A 13045-nucleotide genomic window follows, 5' to 3' on the forward strand; every position below is an offset into this window, starting at 1 on the left:
GGATGTCATGTAACCAAGGACACAAGTAAAAAACGACATAAATAAATAATTTTGGGGGGTGGCCCACATGGGGGCACAGAATTTAAAAAGGTATTCTAGGTTTGATCTCGGATCTGAAAAGTAGGATATAGTTTCAAGACCACTTTCCATAACTTATTTTTAAGGAATAAGTATTTATTTCATATTTTTAAATTTAAAAATAATATAAATAAAAAATAATTTTTTAATTTTTTTTATCGTATAAAAGATTTTAATAAGATCTATCAAATAAAATTTATATTGATAAAAAAATTATTTATGTAAATATATAATTTTTAAATTTAAAATTACCTTCTTAAAAAATAACTACTTATTTTCCTTTCGGGAAAGGGACTAAGGGCTACAAATATTACTTCAAAGCTTATGTTTTAATCTAAACTATGATATGATGACTCAGCTTTGTGTTGTAGTACTACTTTTTAATTACTTTAATCATTGTTATGGGGGGAAAAGGAAATAAGAGAGCTACAGGTTCAATTTTTTGTCCTAAAAAATGTCATTTAGTCATGTTAATGCCTAGTCATCTTTGCGTCAATGCCGTGCCGTCTATAATTTATGTTCGGTATCACGTGAAGGTACGAATTCAAAGAAATAAAGGAATTTCTTAGAGCGGGGATTTAACCACGCGAGGCGTGCCAAGAGAGATTTTCTCGCGCGCTGTATGAGAGAGAGAAATCCGTGTCATGCACGTCAGGTTCATGATTGAACATGAAAAGGTAGTATGGAAAATGATTTCACTTTTGAGGTGTAATATATACCTGTAAAAGTACTCATGATCAACAATTGCTTTAATTTTGACTTTGCCTTGTCGAAATTGACATGAAATCTATCCTTGTGAAAAATGGGTGTGGTTAGAAATCATGGGAGCCTTGGAAATGAGCTGGATCCAGTAGATCATTAAAAAATGTAAGCCGGTACTGGGAAGAGTATTTATTGTGCTGATTAAGCTGTCATTTGCAGCTGCAGTATATTAAATACTCCTATCTGGGAAGAGAGAGAGAGTTCTGAGGAATAATATCAGGGAATTAATATTCCTTCCTAGATGGAAAAAATGGTATTATTATTATTATGCTTAATAAGCCATTTGCTTTTACCCCTTCTGACACACATACCCTCCCCGAACCCACCCCGGTGTTCCAAAAATACCCCCCGCCCCACCCCAGTGCTGGGAGGCCAAAGCGACAAATAGCTAGGGAATTTTGGTAATTTCACTCTTCTGCTAGCTCAGGCTTTTTGAGGTTGGCATTTTTAGCCGAACCACTGTGACTTTTTTGTCCATATTTGGCGGGAAAGCCAACTCAATTCTTTGTTCGAACAACCCCTTAATATATATATATATAGTACTATGGGTAGTGTTGTAATCGAATGGAGTTGTTTGCGAACAACTCGAGGCTTGGCTCATTACGGACTTTTGTTTTGTTTTTTTCGTGTAGATAAGCTCGGATCGTACAGAGGAATCGAGTTCGAGTTTGTAAAATACTAGCGGAAAAAACTGAAATAGTCCCTGTAGTTAAGTATTTGGATCAATTTGGTCCCTGTAGTTGTATTTGGCTTGATTTACACTCTATACTTTTCATTTTGTTCCAATTTGGTCCAATTACTAACTTTCGTTAGTCCGCCGTTAGTCCTTTAAACAACAAAATCATATGGCCCCTTTTTTTGGGGTTAAAATAGACTCGTTCGGCTAAATAAGCTAACTGGTTTATTTTTTTTATCCTTTTTGAAATTTGTTTCGTATTCGTTAGTTTTTCATCAATTTTTTTGGAGTTATTGCATCGTCATGACGAGAGGAATCTAAAAAGTAAAAAATTATGATCGAAATCCAAATTTTTTTTGAATAAAGACGAAAAAATTGGCTTATTGGCTTATTTTTGTCTTTATTCAAAAAAATTAGGTTTCGATCGTAATTTTTTACTTTTTAGATTCCTCTTGTTATGACGATGTAATAATTCCTAAAAAAACGACGAAAAACTAACAAATACGAAAAAAATTTGAATAAGGACAAAAAAATAAGCCAGTTGGCTTATTTAGCTTAATAGGGTTACTCATTCCCCTCTTGCCCTAATATACATCTGAACCAAAACACAGCTCATTCTTCCATTCTCCATTGATAAGGAGGTACTTGGGAAGAAATTTGGTTATAATTTTCTACAAAAAGTTGCCATCGAATTCAGCATTTTCATAATCAGCCATGAGGCATCACAACCACTGATATTGTCTACATGTTCAACTTGTGGACAAATACTGAGATGGCTTATTTTTCTGCATAGTATTGAAAATGCATATATAACCATATCCAAAAGTCAGAATATTATATAAACTCAGTTCCAAATTTACCATGTCATAACCTAATACATAGACATAACAAACCACTCAACTAGGTTACAATAAACCTAACTTAACAGCCCAAGTGGTTACAAAAAATAGTGCCCTGTCATTCCATTTATTTTCCTACACTTGGCCCATGCACTGATTCCTAACTATGAATGTTGAAAAATAAGCCAAAGCCAATTTTTTCGTCTTTATTCAAAAAAAAATTGAATTTCGATAATAATTTTTTACTTTTTAGATTCTTCTCGTCATGACGATGCAATAACCTCCAAAAAATTGACGAAAAACTAACAAATACGAAAAAAAAATTTGAATAAGGACAAAAATAATGAAGTTGGCTTATTTAGCCGAACAGGTCTGTTTTAACCCCAAAAAATGGGGCCATATGATTTTGCTATTTAAAGGACTAACGGCGGACTAACAGAAGTTAGTAATTGGACCGAATTGAAACAAAATGGAAAGTACAGAGTGTAAATCGAGCCAATTATAACTACAGGGACCAAATTGACGCAAACACTTAACTACAAGAACTATTACAATTTTTTCCCAAAATACTACTAATTGAACTCGAGCACAACATATTCGGGCTCGATTCGAGCTTGAAACAAACTGGAGCTCAGTGGATTTCTAACGAGATCAAATTTGATATTTTTGGTTGGAGATGCTCACATGCATCTTTTTTCCCCAAACCTTCAATTTCTAGAAGGCGTTGGGCCGTTCGGCTAAATAAGCCATTTGGCTTATTTTTTTGTCCTTATTCAAATTTTTTGTTGCATTTGTTAGTTTTTTGTCATTTTTTTGGGGATTATTGCTTCTTTATGACAAGAGGAATCTAAAAAGTAAAAAATTACGATCAAAATTCAATTTTTTTTGAATAAAGACGAAAAAATTGACTTATTGGCTTATTTTTGTCTTTATTAAAATAAATAAATTTTGATCGTAATTTTTTACTTTTTGGATTTCTTTCGTCATGACGAAGCAATAATCCCCAAAAAATTGACAAAAAACTAACAAATACGAAAAAAATTGAATAAGAACAAAAAAATAAGCCACTTGACTTATTTAACCGAACGGCCAAGCGGTAGGTAGTGTAGTTTTTGGTGAGGGTGAATATAGGCACTGTAGCTTTGTAGCTAGCTGGTCTGTCTCATCTTAAAAAGGTGTGTTTTTTGGTAGAACGTTTCGTCAAAAAACTTGATCATCCACTACGCGCATATACTTATTTTGCAATTAAAATTAAGCTGAACAACAAAACAAGGCAAGAGTAATCTTTAAATTTGGTAAACTTCACTCTAAAATTATCTTCAAAACCCAGAGAGAGAGAGAGACAGAGAGAGAGAATAAAAAACAGTGAATAAAAGCATAATAAAATTGAAGTCAAAAGATGTTTTTCCATGAAAACAAAAGTGAACATGAAATTGAGTGTTCTGCCTTACGAATTTTGAAAAAGTTCTTATTGATATCGGATTGAGTTAATTTTCCTTGCAGAAAACTCATAAAAAAAACATTTTACAAATTATGAGCGATTTAAATTAATTTTGTGGGACCCAAAATGGATCCCACATTAAATAAATCATTCATCTAAAACGGAAAGGGGACTGCCAAACGGGGATTAGGGAGGCATGTTGGTAGCTAGTCCTTCATGCCAAAACCACACCGTTTGGACGACCATCACCCCCTGCTGACCCTTGGCAGCAGGTTCCCTGATTCCCAATATACAGTACTGCATGATTCGCCTTATACGCATTACAAGTAATGTTTGTGTTGTCATGACATATGAAATAACTGAACATATTTAAACGCGCTCAAATCACATTAATTAAAATTCGATCAACACGATTTGGGGACGATTAAATTTTTTAACACAAATAACCCTCAACCGGACCAAGATCCTCTTCCTTGTCCAAATAATAATTATCAAATGCACCACCTCGAAAGGCCATAACAGCTTCAAAATGGCTAATGTAATCTTTCCACTGTAACCCCCCCCCCCCCCCCCCAAAAAAAAAAAAAGGCTAGTTTAAGGATCATCAACGGCCCGCCAAGTCACTATCCAAATTTGTCCACGGACTGGACCGAGCTAGTTATGTATCTTAAATTAAAGCTCAGGCCCAGCCCACGGGCTAGCGGGTTAACATTTGGGCGGACTAGAATTCCCTTGGGTTTTGTCAAATCGCTGGTTTGTTTGCTGGTAGTTCAAACCTTGGGATTTGTTTACTGGTGATTTGTGTGGCTATGTGCATGCCTAGAAGTCTAGAAATTATGCAATGATACAGTAATTGCTTACCTACAATACCAACGGAAACTCACAATGACCAAGAAATGGCAGTTAATGAATTAATTGCTTACCTACTTGCTATTACTCTACCAGACTACTAAAGGTAAAAAAACAAATGGAAAAGTAGAGCATATCCAATCCTTACTACTTGATCTGGGTAAGGTATCTCCAATGCTAAACTCATATTTTTATCCATATATATATATATATATATATATATATATATATTATTGAATAGTGTACTTGTAATTAATGAGTGTAATTATTAAGAGTGAAAAAAAGGTTTGAAAAAAATGGGTATGGATTTGATTTTTTCCAAATTTGGGTGAGAAAATAGGTATGACATTGGAGATGAGTTTTTAGACTTTTTACTCAAAATTTGGGTATATAAGTATTAAAATGGATAAGGATTGGAGATGCTCTAATAAGTGCATTTGCACAATTGAATTGAATATTTTGTTTATCAAAAGATGAAAAATAATATTTTAAGTACTCAAATTAAATATGCATTAATTGTTACACAAAAAGAAAAGAGTGAGTCACAAAATATGTGAACATCCAGATTAGGTTGGCAGTCATACACTTGTCAATCATGTGTACTACTCAATCCCTATAATTTGTAATCTTGGGTGATTTTTGGGCTATCGGTCAGGTCTCGCGGGCAGCCGAGCAAAAATCCCTAAGCCCAAACCTGGGCCATGAACAATTCAGGCTAGACTAGCCCACCCGTTGAACGGCTCGTGCCCATGAACAATTCAAGCAGACTAGTCCACCCGTTGAACGGCTCGAGCCAGGCAATAGCCCGACGGGCCAAACAGACTTCAGGCGGGTGGCAGGCTAAATGATGACCCTTAGGCTAATGTCTTCACACGCATAAAACTTCAACAACTGGGAACTTACATTTCTACATATCCTGACGTCCTGACCACTCTTCGAATTTTCACAACAAACTTTTGGTGTTGATATATAACAGGACAATATAAAGGACCTAAACCACAAGATCATACAAATATAAAGAAAAGGAATTGGATCCTCTCCGGCCCTTAATTTGGACGGGAGGGGACAGTCCAAATCTGCATTGTCCATTGCTACAATTAATAGTTTAGATTTGCTCAGTAAGAGTCTCGAGCAAGTCCGAACCATTAGCTATACCAATGCATCCGGATTTGGACTGTCTAGGATCCGAAAAAGAAAACCCTCTGTTTCGGGCGAGGGAGCTAAGTGAAGTGTTGCAAGCATCAGCTATGACGGGAAATGGACGGAAGAAAGATGAAAGAAAAAGAGAGTAGAGTACTCAAAACTGAGAATAACAAAGGTCAAAAGCAATACAGCGGGGTCTCAAATAAAGATGTGCGGCTTAAAACCACAACAATTACAAAAGAGCAAAGCATCCTCTCATTAATCAGACTTCTTCTAGAGAAAAAACAGCAAATAACACAGTGACAAACAGACCAAAACTTTTCCATGACCGAAATTCACTACCCAAGGTTTCCTCAATGATCAGTTGGCATACTCTTAATAATGTCAGAATCACCTGAAATCCAAGAAATACGATCAATTACATCAACCGAAAATACGAGGATCTGATAGACCTAACTAACAAATATTAGATTTTAAGCGCTAAAATGCTTACCAGGGTCGATTACGCTTAGGCAGCAAACCCTGAAATATTTGCCACAAGCAGTCCCTAGGTCCACATTATCTGATACAAACAAAACGGAAACATTCAGGGTAAGCAACCACCTAAAGCATGTATTATGATGATTTCCCTAAACCACCACCAATGGGGGAAATGAAGAACACAAAGCAATCTGGCTTATGTTTGCATTCTGGCAATTCAAAGTAAATGGCAGAGGAAAGAAAACAAGACAAGCTAAGCACAACACGATTCAATGACGACGAAAGTAGTAAATGAAACCAGGTCATGGGACAATGCCAGATATTATGGGTAGATACATGAGTTAGCCATTGTAAAGTATAACTGATTACGTGCACAGCAACATGTATATTGGAGAGAATAAGCAGAACCTTCCCCATTGTTTGGAACCATGTTCCCGCATTAATTAATAATCATTTTGGACTTCACACTTCCAAAAGTACAATGAAACAAGGGGATAAAACTGGACTACATTCGCATGCTCTAAGAATCCCTCCGTGGGTTGCAGACCTACTATCGTATCTCCTCGATATTATACCAAACCAGGTTTTTATTTTAAACTTTACTCCTAATTCAAGGTACTTTTGAACTAAATTCCAAGCCCAAGCAATTCCCTGCAAACATTTTTTTAAACAAGCTTCCAATTTCAGGGTTTCCGTTGTCCACTAAAGTGTTGTTCGGTGGAAATCAGCATTTCCTCACCTCTACAAAGTAAAAGTTTCACCAACTTGCAACAACCTTACAGGAAGTTGGAGAGCAGCTTCCAATTTAATAGAACTGATTTGGAAGGAATTATGGAAAATTTTGTCCAAAAATCAAGCAGCTTCCAAATTATAATGAAATAAACATAAAAGTATGGACGATTCCAATCACCCAACAGTGGTATTAATAAAAAAGTTGGGTATGGACCAATACGAAGAATATGTTTAAAGGTAAAACCAATGGCTTCAGGATTCAGATGAAGAAACTACGATCCTCAGGGTTTGAGAAATCAAGCCCAAGCCACACTAGTTGTAAGTATTCCAAAACGATCAAAGTGAAAAATATTTAGGATTCATACTGGAAAAGAAATGGGGATTTCAAAAATATTTTGTTTACAGACAATTTTAAATGTACAAAAGTAGGAGCAACACGTAATCAACGCAACACAATGGACCCTGCTGCGAATACTTGGTTTAAGCTAGATGATCTCATTCCATGTATCCACGTTCCACTCTCCATAGTCAAATACAGAACTTCAGCTAGCAATCATATAGTAGCATATATGGATTCATATATAACAGGTCATGCCCCATCCCGTGGTCACACACGATAGTATGAGCTCTCCAATAAGCAAGACACATCCAAAAAAAGACATTGATACAACTTATTAAGTACCAATCAGGCCAAAGATCAGAGTGGTAGAGCATTTTACAAGCTGACCACCTCTTAACTGCTACGCTGAAATTGAATTTCAACTGACTGAAAAAATGCTATAAAGACATAGTGTGAAGTCCCAATCGTCTTTTCAATATCAGAAATACATCTACATCATAACTGTACGGATAGCACTTTGTACACAGTAAAGAAACAAAACAAAAAGTTAAGGAAAGAAAGAACAGAACTAGTAACTAAATACAAATCGCAGTAAACTTACTTCCATTGTAGTGGTGAACTCCAACCTTCGCCAACATGGCATAGTACTCTATCTCAGACTTCCGAAGAGGAGGGCAGTTGTTGGCAATGATAACCAACTTTGCTGAAGAACATAAAAACCAAACCAATTCAAATAACCGTCTCACTTTTATTCTTTCTTCTAACTTATCCAGAAAGCAATGCGCACAAAATTTAAAAACACTTAATTTCTTTCTGAAAACTACAGCATAAATATGCTTTCCACAGCAATACAATTTCTGCTGAACCGAAGAGCTGTTCATAAACAGCGCCTTTGGCCAATTCTATATCGATTTCAATCTTTTATACCTGAAAACCAAAGGAGAGTACTACATCTTTTTGCAGTAGCAAGCGCAACAGGGTTAGCTCAAGAGGTAAAAGGTGTGCCTTGCAATCATATCTTTCGGACCCAACCTCCCCGTAACAAAAACTTGCATGAAATAGCTGAGAAAGGGGCTCCACTTTACGGTGCGGTCAGGCAAACTAAGTTTGTTTACAGCAGGTGGGATCGGTTCTGTATTAGCAAACTTAAAATAGATCCAGAGAATAACTAAGCAAATTACACAAGAAGGATTTGGAAACAACCTTTGGAGTTCCTGAGAGTCTCCAGAACAGTCTTGGATCCCAAGGTGTACTTCCCGCTCTTCATAACCAGAGCGAGCCGACTGTTAATGCTCTCATGAGTCCTCTTCTGAAACAACAAAATACATTTAACCCCATCAGCATGCTCTCTAAAACCATAGCCTTCAACAGGTAACCCTATAACATTCACAACTTTAAATCTACTAGCCAAAACACTGTGAGACGATCTCGGCTTTTAAAGCCATCAAAGCAAATTTTCTTGAGTTTCATTTTCTCGGTGACCAAACAAAATCTGATAAAAGCTGAATCAGAAAATACTATTTTCCTTTCCAGCAGTAAAGAATAAACTGAAAGGTTTCTATTTAGACAAAGAGAATCAGAAATTCAAATCGCAAATCAGAGGAAAGACGTTACGGTTTTTTTGGTGCCGGCGACCATGGTTGGTTGGTTGAGGAGCGAGAACCCGACTTCGACTGCGATGAAGAAACCCTAGAAATGTGGGAAGAGAGGGTGATTAGGGTTTATGGAGTGGAGTTTAATACTACTTGTTTCGCTGGGCCGTCCGGATTATGTTATTGGGCCTGGGTCAGGTTCAGCGGCCCAACGTTAGGCCTGCAAGTGTCAGGCCGAGGAATTAAAGTGGTAACGGGCCGAGTTTTTTGGGTGCATCTGTTGGTATCCTATTAAACCGACTTTTTGAGTTTTATCTTGAATTTATTTCAAAAAAAAGGGCTGTTGATTTTGCCACTCTTTTTTTTTGTTAACGTCACTCCCCTGCATAAAAATACACTTGCAGGGGAGTGGCGTTAACAAAAAGGGAGTGACAAAATCATTTCCCAAAAAAAGGTAAAAGTCATATAATTCTTTTACTTTTTCGATTCATCTTGACGAAATGAATCAATAATCCACAAAAATCAAGCGTAAAACTAAAAAACGCAGAAAAATTGAATAAGGACAAAACAAGAAAATATCAAAAAAAAATCTAGCGAAGCTCTATGAATATTATTAGCCTGTCCTCACTAATTGTTTGGTGAGTATTTGTAGATAGAGATTCATGGGAGCTCCGTGAATAAGTTATTACGGAACTCAATCTCAACTGTCCAAAAATATTTTGGACGGCCAAGATTGAACTCTTCTGGCTAGGATTCTGGACACAAAAATCTATATCTTATGGAGGCAGGGCCAATTAGTCCAGTTTGTCCTATTCAACATCCAAACATATTGGAGTGCCATTTTTATCCTTCCTCAAAACATCACTAAGGAGATTGAGAGTGTTCTATGTGCATTTCTTTGGTCTGGAGCAGATTTGAAGCATACTGGGATAAAAGTAAGCTGGTCTTCTCTTTCTGTCCCCAAGAATGAAGGGGGTTTGGGGTTTCGATCCATAAAATAGTGGAATAGAGCTATCAACATGAAACATCTTCGGGCCATTAGTCAAAAAGCTGACACTTTTATGGATGAAATGGGTACATGTCTATATCCTTAAAGGTCAAAGCCTACGGGGGATTCCAATTCCAAATGAAGCTTCTTGGGTAATAAGGAAACTTCTGAAGCTAAAACTTATCTGTAAGGAGTGGATGAAATATGTTATTGGTAATGGTAGGGACACCTTCTTTTGGACTGATAACTGGCATCCAGATGGGGCTCTATTCCAAAGGTTTGGTGATTCTGTGGTGGTTCATAAAGGACGGGCTCTCACGGTTAAAGTATCTTCTGTTATTGAGAATGGTCTCTGGAAATGGCCTAGGCAGCACAATAGGATCATTATGAACATTATTAGGCAAACTCGGTACTTTCTCCCTAATCCATCTGTTCCTGATAAGGTCATATGGACTTTTAACCTCTGATGGTAAATTTTCAGCCAAATCAGCTTGGGAAGCCTGTCGGCATAGGAATTCTTTCCAACCTTGGCATACACTTGTGTGGTTCAGCCAAGGTGTGCCTAGATGGAGTTTCATTGCTTGGTTGGCTATCTTGGAAGGCTGTCAACAAAGGAAAGGTTAGTGAGTTGGGGTATGGTGGTGCCCTGTCTTTGTTCTCTCTGCTTGACTGATATAGAATCTCATAGCCATCTTTTCTTTGAATGCCAGCTTTCTAAGATGATTTGGAGGCAAATTTTGGCAAGAAATGGGATTACTAGGCCTGTTCTGCCTTTGGCCCAAGAATTGGAGTGGGCAGTCCGGTATAGACAAGGGACTTGCGTGATTCTCTGTATAAGCTGTCTTTGACAGCCTTCATTTATGTTCTTTGGGGGGAATGGAACTTGAGGATCTTCCAAGGCAAATCCAGAGGTGTTGATGGGATTGTGGTGAAGTCTTGAACTATGTGAGAGCCAAGGTTAGCTTTTGGTCAGTTGTCAAATTCTCCATACAGAACAAGAGGCTTTGCGATGATTGGCTTCTAGATTCTAGGATATTTTCTACAAACAATTGTTCATAGTTTCCTTGTGAGTTTGTTTTTTGGATGTCTCTTGGTCCTTTTGATGTATAGGTGGCTAGGGGGATGCCTCTGTTGATTTCTTGTAGCTTCGTGCGCGTATTTTGGTTATATAAATTTTTACTTACCAAAAAAAGAAGAAAAGATTGAACTCTACCATATTCTCTTGTAGATAATATATTCATGCGATGCAAAAAATAACACGATCTTGTTACTGGCGTGGTTGCAAAATTTTTTGGCTTTTACCTATATAACGATTTACCAAAATTTTCTTGAAAAAAAATAATAACGTACCACACATTAAATTTTCCCAGTTTCACAATTACATTAAGGTTTAACGGTGGGAAATTTTCCACTATTAGTTGATGTAGTTTGGGTAACACGTGAATGCTTTTTAATTAGGGTTGTTAATAAATGAATCAAGCTGTTCGAGTCTGAACTCGTGTTCGTTCGTTAAAAATTTGTTCAAGATTGGTTTGTTACATAAACAAACCAAACTTGAACATATTTTAAAAACTCGTTAATATTTTCAAGCCAAGCTACTACTCTGCTTGTTCGGCTTATTATGTACAAAAAAATTAAAACTACTTGAAATCGACTTGTGTTTGGCTTGATTAAAATTTGTTTGAGATCGGCTCATTTCAAAAACAGGCTACGCTTGAACATATTTTCGTTGAGTTATCAAACCAAGCTTGATCAATTAGGGCTCATTTGACATGTTTATCACCACTATTTATAATGGCCCAAACTGAAAAAAAAAATAGCCTACTACATATTATTATCTTTTAACCGAATGACCAATTTGTATACCTCAAAATGACTAGACAAATCTCTAATCTTATTATTACTGAGATTCGAACCCTCTCAGGGACAAATCGATTTAGTTGCTTTTCTTCTGCTGACTTTGACCGAATCCCTTTCCCTAGCGACATCAAAAATAGACTTAAGGGGTTGTTTGATAACCTAATTCGGCACTTAAAACTGAATAGATTAAGTAAAAATCAAATAAGTTGGTTTGATAACCAAAATAGTGTGTGCTGAATATGTTCAGAGCACGGCAAAAGCAAAGAGTAAAAAATTAAGTAGCTCCCCCCCTGCTTATTACTTATCATTGAACACGCTCAGTGCAACACGGTTTCCTTTTTTTTTTTCTCGCTTCTTCTTTGCCCTCTTGTCTCTTCCATACCCTCGCCTCTGTCCCATTCCTAGGTTGATCAAAACTGTCAAACTTCTCCAACTAATAAGACCCATCTCTCTCTCTCTCTCTCAGAATTGTAATTGAGAAACGTGGAGTAGTGCTGCTGGAATTTCGAGATTGGATTTACTGGATTCATGCATCTTTCTGGATTTGGGGATTTCGATGTTCAAACCCATTTGATTACCTACCCCCATTTCATGCTCTGTTGCATAAACAAATGGCTTTAGGTAATTGTTTCGGATAAAAAAAAATGTACTGTAATTGTTTGCAAGCATATTATTTTCCCAAAATTCAGAACTAAAGGGTCATAACTCTTGTGGTATGTGTTTTCTTTCTCTTCTTTTCTTTTTTTCCTAATTCGATAGCTGCGCATCTCAACTAATCTTCTCCTCGATCCAGTAAAAAAAGCATACCATTCACGTCGAAATTAGGAAATTCACAAAAAATTCTTTTCTTGCAATCCAACCTCAAGAATCGAACCTTAATTAATTCATTTGGTGGTGTGTGTTTTCTGATTGCTTATGTATATTTGTCTTGAAATCTTCTATTCATTTGGTGCTAGTTGTGGCGATGGTTTCTGCCTTATTGGTTGGTTTCAAAAAAGAAGAAAAAAAGAGACAAATTGTGACAATGAATATATTTCTTGATTTGAATACTATCATAATATTCGTTCTTCAAATATATAATGAAAAGCACAATAGGAGTATTGGTTTGAAGGGCAAAGTTGGAAAATTAATGAATTTAAGACTTCAGTTCCTTCTACAGATCAAACAACTTGTTTAATTCAGTGCTTAAAATTCAGTATATATCAAACAGCTTCTCAGCTTAACAAAATCAGCATTCAGATTTTAGCACTTAATTTTCAGTTTTT

At 36.5% G+C, this 13045-nt stretch overlaps 1 protein-coding gene across 1 annotated transcript; it reads right to left on the bottom strand.

Moving 5' to 3' along the window:
* Positions 1 to 5918: 5918 nt before the first annotated feature.
* LOC131302753 (large ribosomal subunit protein eL30-like) lies at positions 5919 to 9104 on the bottom strand. Its single transcript, XM_058329581.1, has 5 exons — positions 8955 to 9104; positions 8544 to 8649; positions 7942 to 8043; positions 6282 to 6350; positions 5919 to 6182 (listed from the first exon to the last, which is right to left on the bottom strand). The coding sequence occupies exons 1-5, from the start codon at positions 8976 to 8978 to the stop codon at positions 6142 to 6144; spliced, it is 342 nt and encodes a 113-aa protein (XP_058185564.1). The 5' UTR covers positions 8979 to 9104; the 3' UTR covers positions 5919 to 6141.
* Between the last annotated feature and the right edge of the window lie 3941 nt (positions 9105 to 13045).

This window comes from Rhododendron vialii, chromosome 1a (assembly GCF_030253575.1).
Source record: "Rhododendron vialii isolate Sample 1 chromosome 1a, ASM3025357v1".
In the NCBI taxonomy this organism is placed as follows: Eukaryota; Viridiplantae; Streptophyta; class Magnoliopsida; order Ericales; family Ericaceae; genus Rhododendron; species Rhododendron vialii.

What these genes read in the sequence shown, in the direction of transcription:
- LOC131302753 (XM_058329581.1), bottom strand. Translation starts at nt 8,978, where the DNA reads ATGGTCGCCGGCACCAAAAAAACC. An exon ending in TCGCCGGCACCAAAAAAACC is followed by an intron (nt 8,650 to 8,954) that starts GTAACGTCTTTC and finishes TTGTTGTTTCAG; the next exon opens with AAGAGGACTCATGAGAGCAT. An exon ending in CCTAAGCGTAATCGACCCTG is followed by an intron (nt 6,183 to 6,281) that starts GTAAGCATTTTA and finishes CTTGGATTTCAG; the next exon opens with GTGATTCTGACATTATTAAG.